This window comes from Nyctereutes procyonoides, unplaced genomic scaffold (genome assembly GCF_905146905.1).
Source record: "Nyctereutes procyonoides isolate TBG_1078 unplaced genomic scaffold, NYPRO_anot_genome, whole genome shotgun sequence".
In the NCBI taxonomy this organism is placed as follows: Eukaryota; Metazoa; Chordata; class Mammalia; order Carnivora; family Canidae; genus Nyctereutes; species Nyctereutes procyonoides.
In genome coordinates, this window is record NW_026575155.1 from 14,330,855 (window position 1) to 14,350,360 (window position 19,506).

The following is a 19,506-nucleotide window of genomic DNA, read 5'->3' on the forward strand; positions in this document are numbered from 1 at the left end:
GGGGAGCATTGTCCTTATGTCTCCATGCTCCCCGCCGAGTGGGTGACCAGCAACCCCTATGTCTTTGGCATGTGTGTCCCACATATCCTGATATTCACCATCAAAACCTCCCCTCACCTAGACCATCCATCTCAGTTCTGATTTCCCCAAGTCGTCCAGCCCCCAGCCCCTTGGTGTGGCCCCCAATCTGCAGCAGCAACACTGCCTGGGGGCTCGTTGGCCCTGCAGAGTCTCCGGGAGACACCCCAGACCTGCCAGGTCAGGACCTGGACTTTAACCAGGCTCCCAGATGGGCCACACACACGTGGAGTGCAAGAACCTGTGCCCAGAGCGCGGCCACCTGCATGACTGAGGGGCCCAGCGCAGTCACCCTGCAAGACCCCTCGGTTCAGAATCACTAAGAATTTCAAGACCGTTGAAAGCAGATTAGTAAACCAGGAGGGGACCCTTCCGAACTCGGGGCTACCCCGTGACCACTCGGGCCCCGTGTGCATGAAGCAGGTGCTGGCTCTGAGGTGTGTGCCCAAGACATCTTAGCTGGTCCCTGTCGTGGTTGTGAAGTTGACAGCCTGTGGGAAGACTCCAGCGTCCCTACAGGGGGCTACTCCCGGGAAGGGGCGAGATACCCTTGGTGTGTCTGGTGGCCACTGCCTGCCCGAGGGACATTACTGTGAGTGACAGACAAGCCAGGTGCATGTACAGCAGGGCAGCTGGGGTGTGATGGGGGGAGTGGGGCGGGGGAGACATGCTCAGCGATGCCTCCATGTCCTCCTTCCGGCCTTGGGATGTGCTCTGCGAAGCCCTGGGGTGGAGATCCCCAGGATCCCCATCTGCATGTCACTTCTCGGCACGCTGAGCCTCGGCTTGCAGGGGTGCTGGAAGCTCCCCGTCGATGGCACTGAGGGGCCCTCTTCGCTGACACTTGGGTTTTTGTTACAACTGTGCGTCGTGCCTTTGGACATCGGACCCAGGGACCCTGTCCACCCATTGGCCACACTCTGGGAGGGCGGAAACCGTCCTCTTGCACCAGCAGAGCTCGAGGCCAGCTCAAAAAGAAAACTTTGTTCTGTCTTTGAACCCTATTACCTCTACGGGGGTGCTTGGTGTCCTCAGGACAGGCGAGCTTCCCCCAGGGTGAGCCACGCCAGAGAAAGCAGGCGGCGGTCACGATGTACTTATTGCTGGTCACACGCCATCACTTCCACCCTATCTATCTTTAGGCAGAGGTCCCTATGTCCAGCCCCCATGCAGGGCTTCATCTTTTGGAGGGAAGAGTGGGGAAGAATTTGTGGAAATTATTAACACTCACAGGAAAATATTAAAAAGCATAAAGAGAGAGACTAGAAGCCATCCGTATCCCGTTGTGAACATATTGGTATGTGTTCCTCCAGATTTTCAGGGAGGCTGATGTGTTCAATAGCCCCCGAAGTGGCCCCAGAGACCCCTACAACTGCTATTCCTCCGACGGGTCATTAATCTGGACTCTGGGTTTCCCCTCTCTCGGCCTCCACAGCTCAGAACATCGTAGCTGGGCAGGGACTTGGCATCAGCCATGAGCTCATCAGTCTTGAGATCACCTCCCCTGAGGTCCCCGATCTGACCCTCATTGACCTCCCCGGCATCACCAGGGTGGCTGTGGGAAATCAGCCCCAGGACATCGGAGTGCAGGTAGGCCTTCTGGAACTTGGGAATGGGCCAAGCTGAAGATGGGGAGACTTCTGGGTCTTCGTGGGGAGCCCCGGGGGCTTTGGACTGCCTCCCTTGTGGTGTTGGTTGACCGGAGACGTACGTACTCTTCCTTTGTGTCATTTGGTTTTTGTTGCTGTTTTTTGGTATCAGATCAAGGCACTCATCAAGAAGTACATCCAGAAGCAAGAGACGATCAACCTGGTGGTGGTCCCCTGCAACGTGGACATCGCCACCACGGAGGCGCTAAGCATGGCTCAGGAGGTGGACCCCAAAGGAGACAGGACCATAGGTAAGAAGACAGAACCAAGCTTCCAGATGACGGGAGGGAAGGGGAGCCTTCTTATATATTTAGAAGGTCCTAGAACGTAGCACTATTAGAGGCAAGTACTGTTCCCAGCAGGAGCTCCGTGGGCTCAGGGTGCATTCACACACCGCGGGTGGCTATCTCCACCCACAGCCAGGGTTAGATGCGTGGCCAGAATTTGGAGGTTCTCCACCCTCCTTCCTCTCATCCCCCGTTTGCATTCACAAACCATTCCGGATGTGGGGCAAGAACTGCCTTATCCGTTTCCCACAACGGTCGGGAAAGGAGAAAGAGCCTGGCCCACCAGCTCCGCCATTCCGCAGGTAAGGTTGTTGCCACCTAACGTGGAAAAGACCTTCCTACGGACCTCGGTGGACATTCTACTGGGCTGATGTTGGGGTGCCGGAGTCTGCAGGATTTGTATTCAAGTGGAACTCTTCACGGGGAGCTAGGTTCTCTTAAATTTCTTAAAAAAAAAAAAGTCACCCTAGAAGGCATTACAGGGAAATTACAGGGAACTCGGTTTAAGAGTGCGCACTGTCTGGGGTTCGAATCCTTAATCTAGCACCTACTGGCTGCGTATCCTTGGGTAATATATTTAACCTCTCCTGGCCTCACTGTCTTCATCCATGAAATGGGACTAACAGTCCTACCTATGTGCTGGGTGGTTGGGAGGACTCCGTGAAGATGGTACTCAGGTCTGGGCGCGTCGTGTTTTCTCAGCAACTGATAGCTGCTATTTCTTTATTAGTGACATTATCACTCAGCATCCCTTCTTCACCGATCATCCCGCCTACCCAGAGAGCTGACCCTCCTGCAGGTTTGCAGGTCATTCCCCTGACTAAATGCATACTCGGCTTATAATTGCCTTTCCCGCGCCTTCCCAAATAAAGGCCTGGTTTTCCAGTAAGGTTGGAAATGAATATGAGGGGCACACACCTCATGAATAATGTTTCACTCTACGCTAGACCACGCTTGTGCCCCGTTCTCTGTCAACTTCTCCAAGCATCACCAACACACCGCACCAGAGAGAACACTCAGGCTTTGGGTCACCCCGGTCATTGTAGGGCCCACGCTCTTTGTCCTCTCTCAATCCTAGGTCAGGAGGGATGGCTCACCGATGGCCACGGTAGGTAACATCATCCGTTTAGTAGGGTCAGCTACCTGGACATTAGTATCTTTACAGGAGGGCGGCGACTGGGAGTTAGTGGATGAATGCGGAGTTTCAGTTCTGCAAGAAGAAAACCAATCCTGGCAGAGGGGGTTGCACAACAATGAGTAACTGGACGCCACGGAACTGTTCCCTTTCAAATGGCCCAAACGGTCGCTTTGATGTTACGTGGACTTTGCCACAATTTATAAAGACACACAGTGTTTAAAAACAGGATAACTGAAGGTGGAGTGAAGGAGGAAGCACCCTATTCTCATTAGTTGGGTTATTCTCCTGCCCCCACGCGTTAGGTGTATTTTGCCACAATTTTTTAAAAAGAGAGCCGAATGACTATCTACACCGTACTTCCAAAGGGTGAAAACAGAACAAGTGTGACAACTACCGTAGCGGTGGTTTACATGATACCAAGTTTCAGGAAGGACTGTGAGCCAGGATGTTCGCAGGCGGTCCGCGAGGCGGGTCCTCCACCTTCCACTGCTAAGTGCACACTGTCTACTCGGCCCACTCCGGCGGGACTCCTGTGGCCACCATGGCACACAGGTGGCATTTGTTAAGGTCACCGATGCCCTCCATGCCAACAAGCCTGCCGTCGCTCCTCGGTCCCCCATCTTTCTCCACCTCGGACACGGTCAGACGGCTCACCACTGCTTCCTTCTTGCCATCTCTCCATCCTTCGCCTTAACGCACAGCCTCTTGGCTTCAAGGTCATCACACGTGCTCCATCTCCTCCTTCACCGGCCACTGGAGGTCACATTCTTAGTCTTGTCCGGGTGTCTCTTCATTTCTCTGACCTCGAAATATCGGAAACCCAAAACTTGCTTCTGAGCTCTCCCCTCTATCACACGTGCTCCTTAGGCGAGCTGATCCGGCCACAGCTTTGAGTCCGTCTGTATGCTGGCAACTCCCAGGTCTAAATTTGTGACCCTTACCTTTCCCTAGGCTTGATGTCTCCACTTGGATGTCTATTAAATGTCTCCAGGGTAATGTGACCACAGCACAACCCCTGATACCCCGCGCTACCTCAATTCATCTCTCTCCCATGGCTTCTCCACCTCACTCACAGCACCACCCTGCCAGTTCTAGAGCCAAATCTGACTCACACGTGACTCCTCCTTCCCCTGCTTCCATGGCTAATTCAGCTGGAGTCCTGGTGACTCTGTCTCCAAAACTAATACCAAGTCTGTCCACTGCTCTCCATCTGCATAGTCACCACTAGACCAGGCCCCCATCATCTCTTGCCTGGGCGACTCACACCTCTTCCTATAGTCTCCAGGCACTCACCTTGCCCACAGTGCACCCTCCACTGGTTTTTAAATGGGTAAACAAAGTCAGGCCCCTCCTCTGCTTCTACACTAATGTTACCACCTCACATCCATAAACCATAAACCCAAAGCCTTCCATGACCTGGCTCCCTATGCCTCTCTGATCGTGGTTGTCATCGCTTCTGCTTCTCCCACTGGTCTCCAGTGTAGCTGTCATCTCCAGGGCCCGGAGTGCTCTTTCTGCATCCTCGCAGGGCTGGCTCCTTCCTCTCCTGCAGATCTCAGCTTGCCTTGTCCACCCAACCCAACACTGCACCATGCCCCCCTGCCTGCGCTGGTTGACCAACGCATGACTGGATTTTAACTCTCTGCCTAGCACTTCTCAATATCAGATACTTTTTCTTTGTTTCTTGTATATTACTGGACTAATTTATGTGGCTTTTACCCACTAGAAAGTGAGAGGATAGCCACGAAATTAGAGACTTGCAGTCTTGTTCACTGCCACTTTCTCAATACCTAAGGCAGTGTGCTTAATAAGCATTTTTAAAATTCAATATGAATATATAATCTACTCAGGAAAGAGTTTAAAAAGAAGAAAACTAAGGCATCTAAAAGTTATTGACAGTGCCTTTCTCCATGGCCCAGTAGTTGGGACCCTAGGTGATGCTCATGTGCGGAGGCTGTCGATGGAGGCATGAGATTTTCCCTGCTTGAGTTCTTGGCTTCAAACTGAGGCACTGGGTGAGAAGACCCCCTGACTCCAGAGAGGGGGAGAACTCATTGCAAGCCTCACTCTTTCTTATCTGCCTACTTTATCTCAGAATATAGTTCAGCGATCTAGGCTTTCCTGAGTGACCGCTGGCTCCAAGGAGGGGTCCTCTCCTCTACTGATGGAAGGTTGCAGGTGCAGGTTCAGAGACCTGTCGGCTTCTTTGGGAACACGAAGGTCTGTGTGCACACAAATCTTTTAATGAATGTAAGGTGTGCTCTTAATGACAACCTTTGGTAATAGGAAGGCAAAACAGAGAGAGAGAGAGAAGTTCAGAGAGAAGTTCAACTGCTTGGGTGCCAGGAAGGTTTCAGGAAATGAGAGACCAGATGGCCAGACTTAACCACAAATCAAAAACAAGGACAAAGATAGTAGAAGATGACATTAGATTTCCACCCTAAACAGACCAAAAAAAAAAAAAAAAAAAAAAACAACGTAGTGGCAATCTGACACCTCCAGAACACGAATAGAAATAGATACTCAGAATTCAAAGCTTTCAATCCAATCTAAGTGGGAGGGTGTGGGGACAGATGGGGGAGACGGAGGCAGAGAAGACGATGTCCGAGGAGGCACCCACCCACACGAAGAGGGCAGAGTGAGTCTGTGACAGGACACGCTAGAGGGGGACACAGACACCCTCCACCCCGTACAGCAGGGGATGAGCTGCTGCTGGGAATAGGGTGGAGCCGCTAAGTTCTGAGGTCGCATGCCGCCCAGGTGTCTGGCACCCAGACGCGTTTGTTCATTAGGTTATATGAGGAAATGGCTGGGCTGAGCGAGTGGGAGAGCAAATAAAGACGCAGATCCGAGGGATGGCCGTGGAACGCACGAATGTGGTTTCAGGCACGGGGCCATCAGAGCTCCAGAGGGCTCCACGGGTCTTGGCCGAAGAAGGATCCCAGAGCCTGGCAGCGTTCAAACACATCTGAGGACCAGACTGACCTTGCCACTGTCTTTGGCTTCTCACGTCACAGGAGTCCTGACCAAACCAGATCTAGTGGACAGGGGCACCGAAAAGACCGTGGTGAACGTGGTGCAGAACCTCACGTACCATCTCCAGAAGGGCTACATGATAGTGAGGTGCCGGGGCCAGGAGGAGATCACAAACCAGCTGAGTCTGGCTGAGGCAACCGAGAAGGAAATGATGTTCTTCCGAACACATCCGTATTTCAGGTGAGCTTCTTTAGGACAATCCCAGGACGGCCGTCCAGAACCAGCCAAGTGGCTGCCAAGTTACAGAGAGAAGCGTATGCAATTTCTGTGTCCACCTCGACTCCGGGGCGGGGACCAAGAATTTGTGTCTCTGTCAGGTCCCTAGTCGAGCCCAGTGTTACTGGGGCAGGGACCACACTCGGAGCAGCCCCCTCCCCCCAAGGTCCCTGGGAAAGCGAAGTCCTGGACGAGAAAGCGCATCGACATGCTTTTATGCTCGTGCTTTGAATGTAAATCCTTGAGTTCCCACGTGTCGGGACTCAGCCCTCGCATGACAAGCCCCCCGAGCAGCGCTCCTGTGGCATCCTCGCTGACTCGTGTACATAAACACCCTGCAGCCAGACCTCCTGGTGTATGGGTGGCCCTGGGCAAGCTCCTGAACCTCCTGCGCCCTTAAAATCGGTTGTTCACGGATTCGGAACATGACTCTTTGTAAAGCCCTTAGAACAGTGCCCGCTGCTTACTAAGCACCATGTGCATTTTTTAAAATTTGATTTTAAAATGTTCTTGTGGCAAGAACGCTTAACCTCTAAACATATTTTTTAAGTGCACAGTTGCGTCTTGTTGACTACGGGCACCATGTTGGCCAGCAACCTCTAGAACTTATTCATCCTGCACAACTGAAATATTGCCCCTGGGGATGAGCAAGTCCTTATTTCCCCTCCCCCAACCCCTGGCCACCACCATCCCACTCTCTGGTTCTAGGAGTTTGGCTAGTGTAGACAGATCATGTAAGCGCTGTCAGACAGTATTTGCCCTTCTGTGACTGGCTTATTTTACTCCACGTAATATTTTCAAGATTCTTGCCTGTTGTAGCCGATGTCAGAATGTCCTTCTTGTGTGTATTTTCTTTATCCTTTCATCCACCCGTGGACACTTAGGTGGTTTCCACATCTTATGAATGGCGCTGTAACACATGTCGGGGTGCTCAAGATCTCTTTGAGATCTTGATTTCAGATATTTTGGATAAATACCCAGAAGTGGGATTGCTGGATCATATGCAAGTTCCATATTTCAATTTTTTGAGAAATGTCTACACTGCTTTCCACAGTGGCTCCACCATTTTTGCATTCCCGTCAGCAGTGAACAGGGTTCAAGTTTTTCCACGTCCTTGCTGACACTTGTGGGTTTTTTTTTTTTTTTTTTGATAACATTCATCCTAAGAGACGTGAAGTGGTGCTTTTGATTTGCATTCTCCAGATGACGAGTGGTGTTGGGCATTTTTTCGTGTCCCTGTTGACCCTCTGGGTGTCTTCTTTGAAGAAACCTCTGTTCAAGTATTGAGTCATTTTTAATTGGGTTTTTAGGGTTTTATTGTTGTTGTCATTGTTGAATTGTGGGAGTTCTTTGTATATTTTGGAAACTGGCACCTTATCAGTTATACAGTTCACATGTGCCTTCTCCCATTTTGGAGGTTGCTTTTCCCTTTGTTGGATGTCTCCATTGATCTGGAGAAGCTTTTTAGTTGATGTAACCCACTTATCTACTTTTGCTTTTGTTGATTGTATTTTTGGTGCCATATCCATGAAATCATTTCCAAGATCAGTATCATGAAGATTTTCCCCTGATGTTTTCTTCTAAGAGTTTTTTTTCCCCCAAGACTTTATTTGAGAGAGAGAGAGAGAGAGAGAGAGAGCATGAGAAGGGGGGAGAGGCAGAGAGAGAGGGATAAGAAGACTCCCCACTGAGTGTGGAGCCCAGTGTGGGGCTCAATACCACAATCCTGAGATCATGATCTGAGCTGAAGTTAGGAGTCAGACACTCAACTGACTGAGCCACCAAGGCACCCATCTTCTGAAAGTTTTACAATCTCAGGTCTTAAATTCAAGTCTTTTTTTTTTTTTTTTTTTTTTAGAGCGCATGTGTAAGTGCAAGCAGGGGAGGGGCAGAGGGAGAGGGAGAGAGAATCTTAAGCAGGCTCCATGCTCAGCACAGGGCTCAGTCGCACAACCCTGAGATCATGACTTGAGCTGAAATCAAGAAAGAGCCTGACGCTCAACTGACTGAGCCACCCAGGCACCTCCTACATTCAAGCCTTCAGTCATACTTTTGTGTAATAGTGTAACATATGGATCCAGTTGCATTCTTTTGCACGTGGCTGTCCAGTTATTCCATCATCATACAGCAAAGAGAGAGGTTTTCCCACCATCAAAGACCAGTTAACTGCATGTGTGAGGGTTTATTTCTGGGCTCACTGTCCTCTTCCATTGTTGGTCTGTACGTCTGTCTTTATGCGAGCACCACATGGTTTTAATTACGGTAGCTTTGTAATATATATATTTGAAATCAGGAAGTATAATGCCTCCAGCTTTTTTTTTTTTCCAGCTTTTTTCTTCTTCATCAAGATTGATTTGGCTATTCAAAAATAATTACTTGTTACAAGAAAGAAAATACTAGTTTGGGCAAGTCACTTATCCTCTATGAAGTGAAGTTTGTTTTGTTTTCCTGTAGGTAAAAAGATGACTTACCCTGTGAGTTTATTGAGATGATAAAAAAGAAAAGAAATGTAACTCTCTAGCACCATGCTTGCTTAGGTTTGGGCTAAGCCATCATTAGCACTTGTATTTCTTTCTTTCTTTTTTTTTTTTTTTTTTTTTTTTTTAAGCACTTGTATTTCTAATGCACTACGTGGCTTTTCTGATGGCATGTGTCACTGCAGGGAGCTGATAAAGCCCAGAATAGGAGAAATGAGCGTATAGGTTGTGGACCTTAGAAATAAAACAGTGAATTCTTTTTTCAGCAAAAGCGAATTTATTTGGGAATAACAGAGAGTTGCAATTGGGGGGGGGATAAACTCTGGCAAAACCATAGGCAAGTCCAACAAACAAAGGAGAGGAATGTTATTTTATGGAGAAGATGGAGGAAATCGGGCTGTTTTGAACTCGGTCCACGGGAGAAACGCAAGTGTTTATAGTGCTGATGGCTTTTCCTTGGCTGAATTGCAAGGGCGGTCGATTGCTTGCAGGAGAGGCAGTGCACCACATCCTTTCCTGCTGGGGTCTGTAGTTGATGCTTGTCCCCTGTTGAGTCTTCTGCTGGGCCCAGCAGTGACACTTCTTGGACAGTCGTGTGGCATGGGATCTACCGCTCTGGCCTCCCGACTCTGTGTCAGCGAGGTCTCCCTGACAGTATCAAGACCAGCATCTTTCTTGAACGCCTGTGTCTCCTGTCTTGTCTCAGAGCTCTCCTGGAGGAAGGAAAGGCCACGGTGCCCTGTCTGGCGGAAAGACTTACCAAGGAGCTCATCTTGCACATCAATGTGAGTCAGTGGGTTGGATCGTGAGTCGTAAAAATGACAGCCTAGCCAAGTCCCTCCATCATGAGATGGCTGAGACACCCACTGAGCTGCCCACACACGCCACCAGACCAGCACATTCTGAAAACCAAATCACTCATGGGCAGAGGTTCCCAGTAGAGCTTCCAAAACCTGGAAGCAACTGCTGCGTGATGTTGAAGCCAATTGCCGAATCAGTCCATTTGGAGAAGTAGCAAAGGAAGGAGGGAAGCTGTAAGCCGGTTTAGAAGGGTAAGAGGAATGAACACTGACTTAGCAAAGGTGTCCTTTTGCAATATGTTGGTTAACACTTTGTTGACCTTGAAAATGAAATAGCCAGTTATTTTACCAGCAGGTCAAACAAAAGCAAGGAATTCTTCTGAGCCAGGAAACACATACTCCCAACAATGTTTGGTTGGAAGGGACCAGTGGTTCTCAAACTGCACACAAGAGTCACCTGGAAAGCTTATTTAAATTCAGATTTCTGGGCCCCCATCCAAGTTTCTGAGCCAGTAAATCTAGGGGGTGGGGTGGGGGCAATGATTTTGCATTTCTAACTTCCCAGGTGATCCAGGGAACATACTCTGAGGAGCCCCAATTCCAGTGGAACCCTCTTAGTTTGCAGAAGAGGGCTTCAAAAGACATACCCCTGTCCAAAAGACACAGCCTCATCTAATTGATAGAAACTTTGCTTTTACGAAGACACTGCATTTTGTTTTTTGTTTTACATATTTTTTAATTGGTGTTCAATTTGCCAACATATAGCATAACCCCCAGTGCTCATCCCGTCAAGTGCCCCCCTCAGTGCCCGTCACCCAGTCCCCCCCACCCCCTGCCCACCTCCCCTTCCACCACCCCTAGTTCGTTTCCCAGAGTTAGGAGTCTCTCATGTTCTGTCTCCCTTTCTGATATTTCCCACTCATTTTCTCTCCTTCCCCCCCCCTTTCCCTTTCACTATTTTTTATATTCCCCAAATGAATGAGACCATATAATGTTTGTCCTTCTCCAATTGACTTACTTCACTCAGCATAATACCCTCCAGTTCCATCCACGTCGAAGCAAATGGTGGGTATTTGGCATTTCTAATGGCTGAGTAATATTCCATTGTATACACAGACCACATCTTCTCTATCCATCATCTTTCGATGGACACCGAGGCTCCTTCCACAGTTTGGCTATTGTGGACGTGGCTGCTAGAAACATCGGGGTGCAGGTGTCCCGGTGTTTCATTGCATCTGAATCTTTGGGGTAAATCCCTAACAGTGCAATTGCTGGGTCGTAGGGCAGGTCTATTTTTAACTCTTTGAGGAACCTCCACACAGTTTTCCAGAGTGGCTGCACCAGTTCACATTCCCCCCAACAGTGCAGGAGGGTTCCCCTTTCTCCGCATCCTCTCCAACATTTGTGGTTTCCTGCCTTGTTAATTTTCCCCATTCTCACTGGGGTGAGGTGGGATCTCATTGTGGTTTTGATTTGTATTTCCCTGATGGCAAGTGATGCGGAGCATTTCCTCATGTGCATGTTGGCCATGTCTATGTCTTCCTCTGTGAGATTTCAAGACACTGCATTTTGATAACTATTTTTGGCAATATATTTATCAGCATTTAAATATTTTACAGTAAAACTTTAATTTTACATCTGTAATATTTTTATTTTTATTTATTTTTTATTTTTTTTATATCTAATATTTTTAAAGTGAATTTTTAAAATCCATAATGAGACCATTACAATAATGATCATTTGAAATATCAGGGAAACATTTAACATGTTAAAGGTTAAATGTTAAATCTGAAACTATAGGTTCAAACTGCCTGAAAACAAACAGACAAAAGCACCCGTGAGACCTTATTACCTCCTGGTGTCATCCATCTTCATCAGTATTTTACCCGGCCTTGGAATGCTAATCCACAAACTGCCCCTAAACCCCAAGGCACTTGATGGGATGAGCACTGGGTGTTATACTATATGTTGGCAAATTGAATTTAAATTTTTAAAAAAGTAAAAAACTAAAGTTTCTTGCAGGCTTTAAGAAAAACAAAACAAAATAAAAAACCCCAAGGCACTCCTCCTCCTGCCCAGCTGGCTGCAGTGACCTCATTCACCGAAGTGGAAGCTGGGGTCGCTGGTCACCAAGGCCTGTGTCACCTGCATGGGCTGTGGGCAGGGTGTGCATCGGAACGAACGCCACCACTCACTCCCTCGGTGACAGCATCAGGCACTAAGCCTCTCCAAGCCTCAGGCTCCTCTCTTGTAAAACAAAGAGGCACTAAAGCCACGTGCTCCGTCCTGCAGTGCGGGGCTTAGCTGAGATGTGGAGGGTGCAGGATGCTGCTTGGCCCAAGGACCTCTCTGCCCTTCCTCCTCCTCCTCTTCCTTAGCATTGGCATCATTGATTTGTTAGGACTGATGATGTTTTGGAATTAGGTGAGGTTGGATGAGGTGAGGCCTGGAGCCGACAACCAAGAAAGAATTTTGGACGCATCTTTGGTGCAGAATGGGGGTTTTATGGAAGCCGGTGGGCCAGAAGAGCGGCTGCCCCAGGCGGGCCTGTGAGGGGAGGCTGGTTATACACTTGGGAGTCGGGAGGGGTTTGAGGATGGCGTCCTCTCGAAGGAAGCTTGGAAGCAAGGTTTCCAGGACCCTGAGGGGCAGCTATTGTTGGGCAAAGGTCACTGATTACCCTCTAATAAATCTGAGGCATGAGACCCTTCAGATGTGTATCGGTGGGCCGTGTGCTTGGGGATGATCATCAACACGTATCTTGGGGGTTTAGAGATAAAGGACATTTCTAAAGGAATTTTTATATGTTAAAGTAGATCTACAGGCTCCTGGGGGTCGGGCTGAGGTTGCCTTCTGCCCTTAGCAAAGTATGAACATCCAGGCAGGTGAGTCCGTAGAGGAAGGTCCCTCTGCCTATTTCAAGGACTTGTCGATGTGCCTTGTCCTCAGCTAGTCCTCTGTCCCCCCATCAAGGACAATAGCCAGCCTGGCACCACATCCATGACATATCCTCTACCATAGTATCGTGTATCAGTTTATTTTTTTAAAGATTTTATTTATTTATTCATGAGAGAGGCAGAGACACAGGCAGAGGGAGAAGCAGGCTCCCTGTGGGGAGCCCAATGCGGGACTCGATCCCGGGACCCCGGGGTCACGCCCTGAGCTGAAGGCAGACACTCAACCGCTGAGCCACTGAGGTGCCCCTGTTTATTGGTTTATTTATTTTATTTTATTTTTTAATGTTTATCAGTTTATACTCAAATTATCACCAAAAGAACATTTTACCAAGGAAAGCTTGCATTATATTCAAGTGTACTTGTTCTCCAAAATTTTTTTAATTTTTTTTAAAGATTTTATTTATTTATTCACGAGAGACACAGAGACACAGGCAGAAGGAGAAGCAGGCTCCATGCAGGAAGTCCAACGTGGGACTCGATCCCAGGACCCCAGGATCATGCCCTGAGCCAAAGGCTCAACCACTGAGCCACCCAGGCATCCCCCAAAACATTTTTTAAAGATTTTATTCATTTATTGTAGAGAGAGGGCACCCAGGTGGGGAGGGGACAGAGAACCCCAGGCAGACGCTCCACTGAGCACAGAGCCCTGAGATCACGACCTGAGCCCAAACCAAGAGTCAGAGGCAAGACCGACTGCACCACCCAGGCGCCCCTGCTTGGTCTCTAAATACAGGGCACCCCGCCAACCCAAAACCTGCCCCCCACAGAGTCCTCCCCACTCCAGTGGCCAACAGATGCCGACACTGGATGGCTCAAGCCAAAGTGCACACCCGTGGCGTGCAATGCAAAGCCATCCTCGGGCTCTTTAACAGGAGCCCGTCTCAACAAGCTTCACACGATAATAGAAACTCGGGATCCCCGTGAATCCTTTCCCATGGGATGCCACCCATGTCCCTAAGAAACCTGTGGGCCCGTTTGATCAAGCTGCAGAGTTTCAGTGTTTGCTCTCATTTTGTTTCAGAAATCACTCCCGTTGTTAGAAAAGCAAATAAGGGAGAGTCACCAGAGGGCGACAGACGAGCTGCACCAGTGTGGAGACAGCATCCCCAGCAATGAAGCCGATAAAATGTTCTTTTTGATCGAGGTGAGGATGTCCGGGGACCCCTCGTGATCCCCTTGGTGGCCCCGCATCTCTGGAGATGGCCCTCTGTGGGTCCCTGCCTGTGGCGTGCCGGGAACCCTCTTTTGCAGGGAGCTGCCCTCCACTTGTCCTGCCTGGACGATGGGGTGGCTGGGTGGCTGACCGGACATTCTTGTAGCACACACACCCCCCAACCCCACAGGCTGCTGCCCCAGGCAGGTCCCAGCTCTTTGATGCGATTCCAGCACAGGTTGATGACTTTATCTCATTTTCAGAAAATCAAGTTGTTTAATCAGGACATTGAAAAGCTAATAGAGGGAGAAGAAGTCGTAAAGGAGAATGAGACTCGCTTATACAACAAAATCCGGGAGGAGTTTGAACACTGGGTGCTCGTGCTCACGGCCAATACCCAAAAAGGTACGTCCTGGGACAAGGTTCCCCCACAAATGTCTCCCCGAAACACGGTGTCACGTTTACCAAGACCAGAGACCACTTCTGGCACATAGGAGGTGTGCAAACAGCTGAGCGTGCCCACCCACACGGGACACCGTGGGCCCCTCAGCAACCGAGAACTGCTTCCCAGCCTTGCCCTCATCAAAAGACAAGTCCACCACCTGTAACCCCCTTCTTGCCTCCTTGTTTTGAGGCTAGACAGTTCCACTCACGCCATCTGCCTTCCTCTGTCTGTCTTCACCCCGATGCAAGACCGAAGAGCTCTGTGGTTTGAGATCTCCTTGCCTTGCCTAGTGAAGTAGCATCTGCTACAGCCTAGATGCCTGGAGGGTGTGTGCGTGTGTGTGTGTGTGTGTGTGTGTGTGTGTGTTGTATCCTTGCTTAGGCACCTGATAAAAACACTGTTCACATCCATGAACTCAGGCTCCAACTGTACCCTGGACATGTCCTTGGGAGATCTGCAGGAGCCATCGTAATATTTAAATTTCTCTTTTCATTGAACTCATCCGGTGCTTCCCACCAGTTACAAACTCGAAACTCATCTCTCAGTGTGATGACCCTCAACTCCAACCCGTTTTCATAGGATAACAATTTTGTTTCTTAAACTAGTATTATCAGACCATACCTTTTTTTTTTCATTATGAAAAAAAAAAAAAACTCCACCTAGAAATATTGCCTAATGTAGGCTCGTACAGTGGGTAAGCAAGACTCAAATTTAAAAAAAAAAGTTTCTGTTTTTGAAATGTCTGTGGAGTTATTGGAATTCACTTTGGTAAAAAAAAAAAAAAAAAAAAAAGGAATTCACCTTGGTGGTTTGTTTTACGTTGCAGTTAAAAATATCGTTTCTGAAGAAGTCTCAGTATATGAAAAGCAGTATCGCGGCAAAGAGCTTCTTGGATTTGTCAACTACAAGACATTTGAGACCATAGTGCACCAATACATCGAACAGCTGGTGGAGCCCGCGCTCACCATGCTCCAGAAGACTATCGGTGAGGAGCGCTCATGGGTGCCTTTCACGTGTCAGCCCAGTACCTTCCGTAGGGTTCAAGGCCTTGGAGGGAGGATCAGGATACAATGATCAAACGAACCATAAAGATCTTCTTTGTTCATTTTGGGGGGAAGACAAGAGTGCACAGGAGCGTTGTCGAGTTATTCCTCGCCCTCTAGGCAGCCATGTGAGGTATAGTCAGATGCTAGACCTGGAGAGAACACACACTCCAGGAAAGATCAGGAAATTGCCAGGACCTGGTCGGGGTGGGTGGTGGGTTCTGGGTGGTGGTGGATTTTGGGTCTCCCTGGGACAATGTACCGTCCCCTCCTCCTCTCTCGGTCTGTAGATCTGGGGAGCTCAGTGTTGGAATGGGGTCCACGTACCATGACTTACCCTCCCTGCGTCTCTAGCCCATTTTATTCCTGCTTGCAGCCTACTGATGCTTTGTTCTTCCTTTGGTCAGAAATTGTCTGGCAAGCTTTCACCGACACAGCCAAGAAACATTTTAGCGAATTTTCCAACCTCAGTCAAACAACCCAGGTAAGCACCCGCGGTTTTCGCGCTCGTTCCCCGTACTGCTGGCTGTTTTATCTGGGTCTAGCCTTTGAAAGAAGTGGGATACTGACCGCCGTTAAGAAATGCGAGGCCGAGGTGGTGGCTGCAGGCTTCGCCCGCTCTCCCTGGGAGAGCCGAACAAAGCACACGGCTGAGCTGTGTTTCCGCAGGACCTGCTGCAGTACAGCAGGATGTAGGCTCGGGGGTCGTGCTCTGAGCCTCCGACTGTACCCGGGCACTGACCGGTTCTTTGCCTCTCTTTGTACTACAAAGGACAGAATTGTCCACTAGTCCTACTCCTAAATCTTTATAAGCTGGACTTAACAATATTGCCACAGCTGGGTGGGTTTCCACTTAAATAACTCAGATTCCCCTCTCAGTAATGGGAAGCCAGGGGCATCCAGCTTCCCCCCTGAGCTCTAGATAAAGACCCTCTTCTGCCCAAGGTGGGTCTGAATCGGACTCCACAGCCCAGGTGAGCAGGAAAAAGAATTTCTCCCATTTTCCGATAATAGCTTGAATGTGTCCTTTTATACATCTTTGGCCAGTTGGCGAAAACTCAGTCTGACTTCTGACTTCTCTGCCTCTCCCAGGGGCTGCATCTGAGCCCTTGGGTGCCCCACCAGGGGATGGGTGACAGGCCTGGTCCTGGACCACCGTTTCTCCAGGCCAGCAGCCCGTTCTTCCCTGGGCCTCAGCGACTGGCTCCCTGGGCGATCCCCACAATGCTCCTGACTGCAAGAAGGGTCTCTTCTCCACCACGTCATCCCTTCCTTTCCCAGAATGCCTCTGACTGTGGGGGTGACGTGGGAGTCACGGGGTTTCTGGAAAGCACAGATGTCAATCGAGTCACAGGATGGCTGAGGATACCAGCACGGGGTGCCAGGGCCCCCTCAAAGTCACCATATAACATCGCAGGCCTTTGGTGACCTTAAATTATATTCAGTTCTGTCTCAACATGATAGTGCTTCCTCCGAGGTTTAAAACAACTGGAGGGAGGGTATCCCTGGGTGGCTCAGCGATTTAGCGCCTGCCTTCGGCCCAGGGCGTGATCCTGGGGTCCCGGGATCGAGTCCCACATTGGGCTTCCTGCATGGAGCCTGCTTCTCCCTCTGCCTGTGTCTCTGCCCCTCTCTCTGTGTCTCTCATGAATAAATAAATAAAATCTTTTTAAAAAAAAAAAAAAAACAACCTGAGGGAGAAAAGAAGTAACGCGTCTTCTCTTTCTTATCCAACCAGAACAAGATTGAAGACATAAAAATGAGGCAGGCAGAAACCGCAGAAAATCTGATCCGACTTCAGTTCAGAATGGAGCAGCTGGTTTACTGTCAAGACCAGATTTACAGCGTGGTTCTGAAGAAGGTCCGGGAGGAGGTTTTCAACCCAGTGGGAGAGCCTGCGCAGGATCTTCAGTTGAAATTTCCTTTCTCGAAAGATCTGCCTTCGGTGTCATCCAACTCTGAGATCGGGGTGCACCTGAATGCGTATTTCTTGGTAAGCGTGTAGGTCAGTGGCCTGGGTGTTTGCCCCATGGACCGGGCGTCCCGATTGACAGCTGCCTCACTGGGCGAGGGAGGGAAGGGCTGCCACCGGCTATGAAGCCCCTTCTGCGTTGACAGGTGCTCACACATGGTCTCTTTTAGAGTTTTACAGGAACCTTGTCTGGGAACTTTTCATTCATTTGGGAATCTGGGGGTCACGTTTTGTATGTGGCAAAGCACGCACTCAACACGAATTCCAACCACAGAGATCTTTATATTTTATGTTATGCACGAATTACAAAATTGCTATGAGCGGAATGCAGCCAGATACAAGAAGCACTGACTTTGCTAGTTGTGACATAGCTTTCCTTGATGTCCAGAAGGCACCCGGGGCCTCAGAGTCACCAGCTCCACGAAACAGGAACGAAACTTCCTTTCCCTGGATCCCGGGACCTGCTCGCCTCCAGGGTTTCCAAACCTCTGTCCACGGACAGAAATGTGGGCTGCATGGGAAGGAAGATAGCTTTTAGCCTGCAAAGGAGCCCAACTCCCAACCTTTCTTTCTTTTCTTTTAAGATTTATGTATTTGTTTCAGAGAGAGAGAGAGAGAGAGAAGCAGACTCCTCGCTGAGCGTGGAGCTCCATGTGGAGCTCGATCTCACCACCCTGAGGTCATGACCTGAGCCAAAATCAATAGTCAGACACTGACCCAACTGAGCCCCCCGGGCCCCCATCCTGAAGCCTTCTCTTAATCAGAATAGAACATAGTTACCCCAGTGTGAGGTCCAGCTGCCAGGCAAACCGGACCTACTTATGCAGACAGGGAAGGAGGTGGGCACTGAAGTCGGTCCCGATCGGCTCCCAGAAGGGGCCAGGGGATTGCAGGGCCTGGAGGTCTCCCTGGGGAGGTGGAGTGGAGGTGGAGGGGGGAGACGGGCAGGGCTCCCAAGAAGGCTGGGATGCTCAGAAGTGTGCTGTGCATTTGCTAGCCTGCCAGGTGGGTTCCTGAAGGCCCGAGAGGATACCTGGTGGTAGATCTACGGCTGCCCAGATAGAACCTTCCCGTGGTTTGACGCTGACCCCTGGAGTGGGGTGCACGGGACCACCAGGACTTATCGAAGCAATTACCCAGGCATCCAAGAATCCCAAGGCCTCCCTGCAGACACAGACCAAGACCCCACCAGCTAACCCTTCCCACCCTTTCTTCCAGGAAACCAGCAAACGTCTCGCCAACCAGATCCCATTCATAATTCAGTATTTTGTGCTCCAAGAGAACGGCAGTTGCTTGCAGAAAGCCATGATGCAGATACTACAGGAGAGAGAGCAGTACTCCTGGCTGCTTCAGGAGCACACCGACACCTCTACCAAGAGGAGATTCCTCAAGGAGAAAATTTACCGGCTGGCTCAGGCGCGGCGCGCACTCTACACGTTCTTCAATTAAAGGGGGCAGGTCCATGGAGGGGCAGCAATGCTTTTGGGGGGGGGGTTTCTTATGTGCCTTCCCTGTGAGGGGGACAAGAAGTGGCTTTTCATGTGGAACCAGGCTTTCCTGCTCTCGCCGGTGTCCATTTTCATTGTACTGTGCTCAGCACCAGAGTTTGTATCTGAAGTCCGCACTCACCTGGGGCGGTCACCTCCGACCTCCCTGAAGAGGTGGCTCTCCAGTCCTTGAGCCTTCTCAAATACTGCTCTCATTCTTTGTTAGATCGTAGGACCCCAGAGGGGTGGGGAGTCAGGATCCTACTGTTCTTTGGCATTTCCAGGATCTTGCATGGCACCTGGTACACAGGAGCCCCTTCATAAATGGTATCTCGCTGAACAAATGAATGATGGAGACGGGCGCTATGGCTTAAATCCAGACTTTGGTGGTTTGAGGCAGTGTCACCTGCTTCCCACTGTTGACTGTCGTCATGTTTCCAGCCCCCAGGAGAAATGAGCCTGAGTGATACCGGTTTTAATGTGTACTGTTCCCCTGGCTGCGGGGAGCTCCCATTGCTATGTTAAGTCTTGAAGAGATGTTTAATAAGGAAGAACATTTTTTTTTAATGGGCACCTGGCTGCAGTTGGTGAAGCATCTGTCTTTGGCTCAGGTCATGATCCTGGGGTCCTGGGATCGAGTCCTGCATCAAGCTCCCTGCTCAGTGGGGAGTCTGCTTCTCCTTCTGCCTGCTGCTCCCTCTACTTGTGCTCTCTCTCTCTCAAATACATAAAATCCTTAAAAAAAATAAAATAAAATGATGAGCTTCA

General features: G+C 49.7%; 1 protein-coding gene across 1 annotated transcript in view; it reads left to right on the top strand.

Annotated features, from left to right (window-relative positions):
• MX2 (MX dynamin like GTPase 2) overlaps window positions 1–19,506 on the top strand; it is a 32,986-nt gene extending 13,480 nt beyond the window's left edge. The window contains exons 6-15 of the mRNA XM_055313325.1: window positions 1,514–1,668; window positions 1,840–1,978; window positions 6,170–6,368; window positions 9,588–9,666; window positions 13,660–13,782; window positions 14,055–14,196; window positions 15,063–15,221; window positions 15,687–15,763; window positions 17,018–17,272; window positions 18,470–19,506. Coding sequence (XP_055169300.1) covers window positions 1,514–1,668; window positions 1,840–1,978; window positions 6,170–6,368; window positions 9,588–9,666; window positions 13,660–13,782; window positions 14,055–14,196; window positions 15,063–15,221; window positions 15,687–15,763; window positions 17,018–17,272; window positions 18,470–18,700 — 1,559 coding nt within the window. The 3' untranslated portion in view covers window positions 18,701–19,506. The remainder of the gene's footprint in view (window positions 1–1,513; window positions 1,669–1,839; window positions 1,979–6,169; window positions 6,369–9,587; window positions 9,667–13,659; window positions 13,783–14,054; window positions 14,197–15,062; window positions 15,222–15,686; window positions 15,764–17,017; window positions 17,273–18,469) is intronic.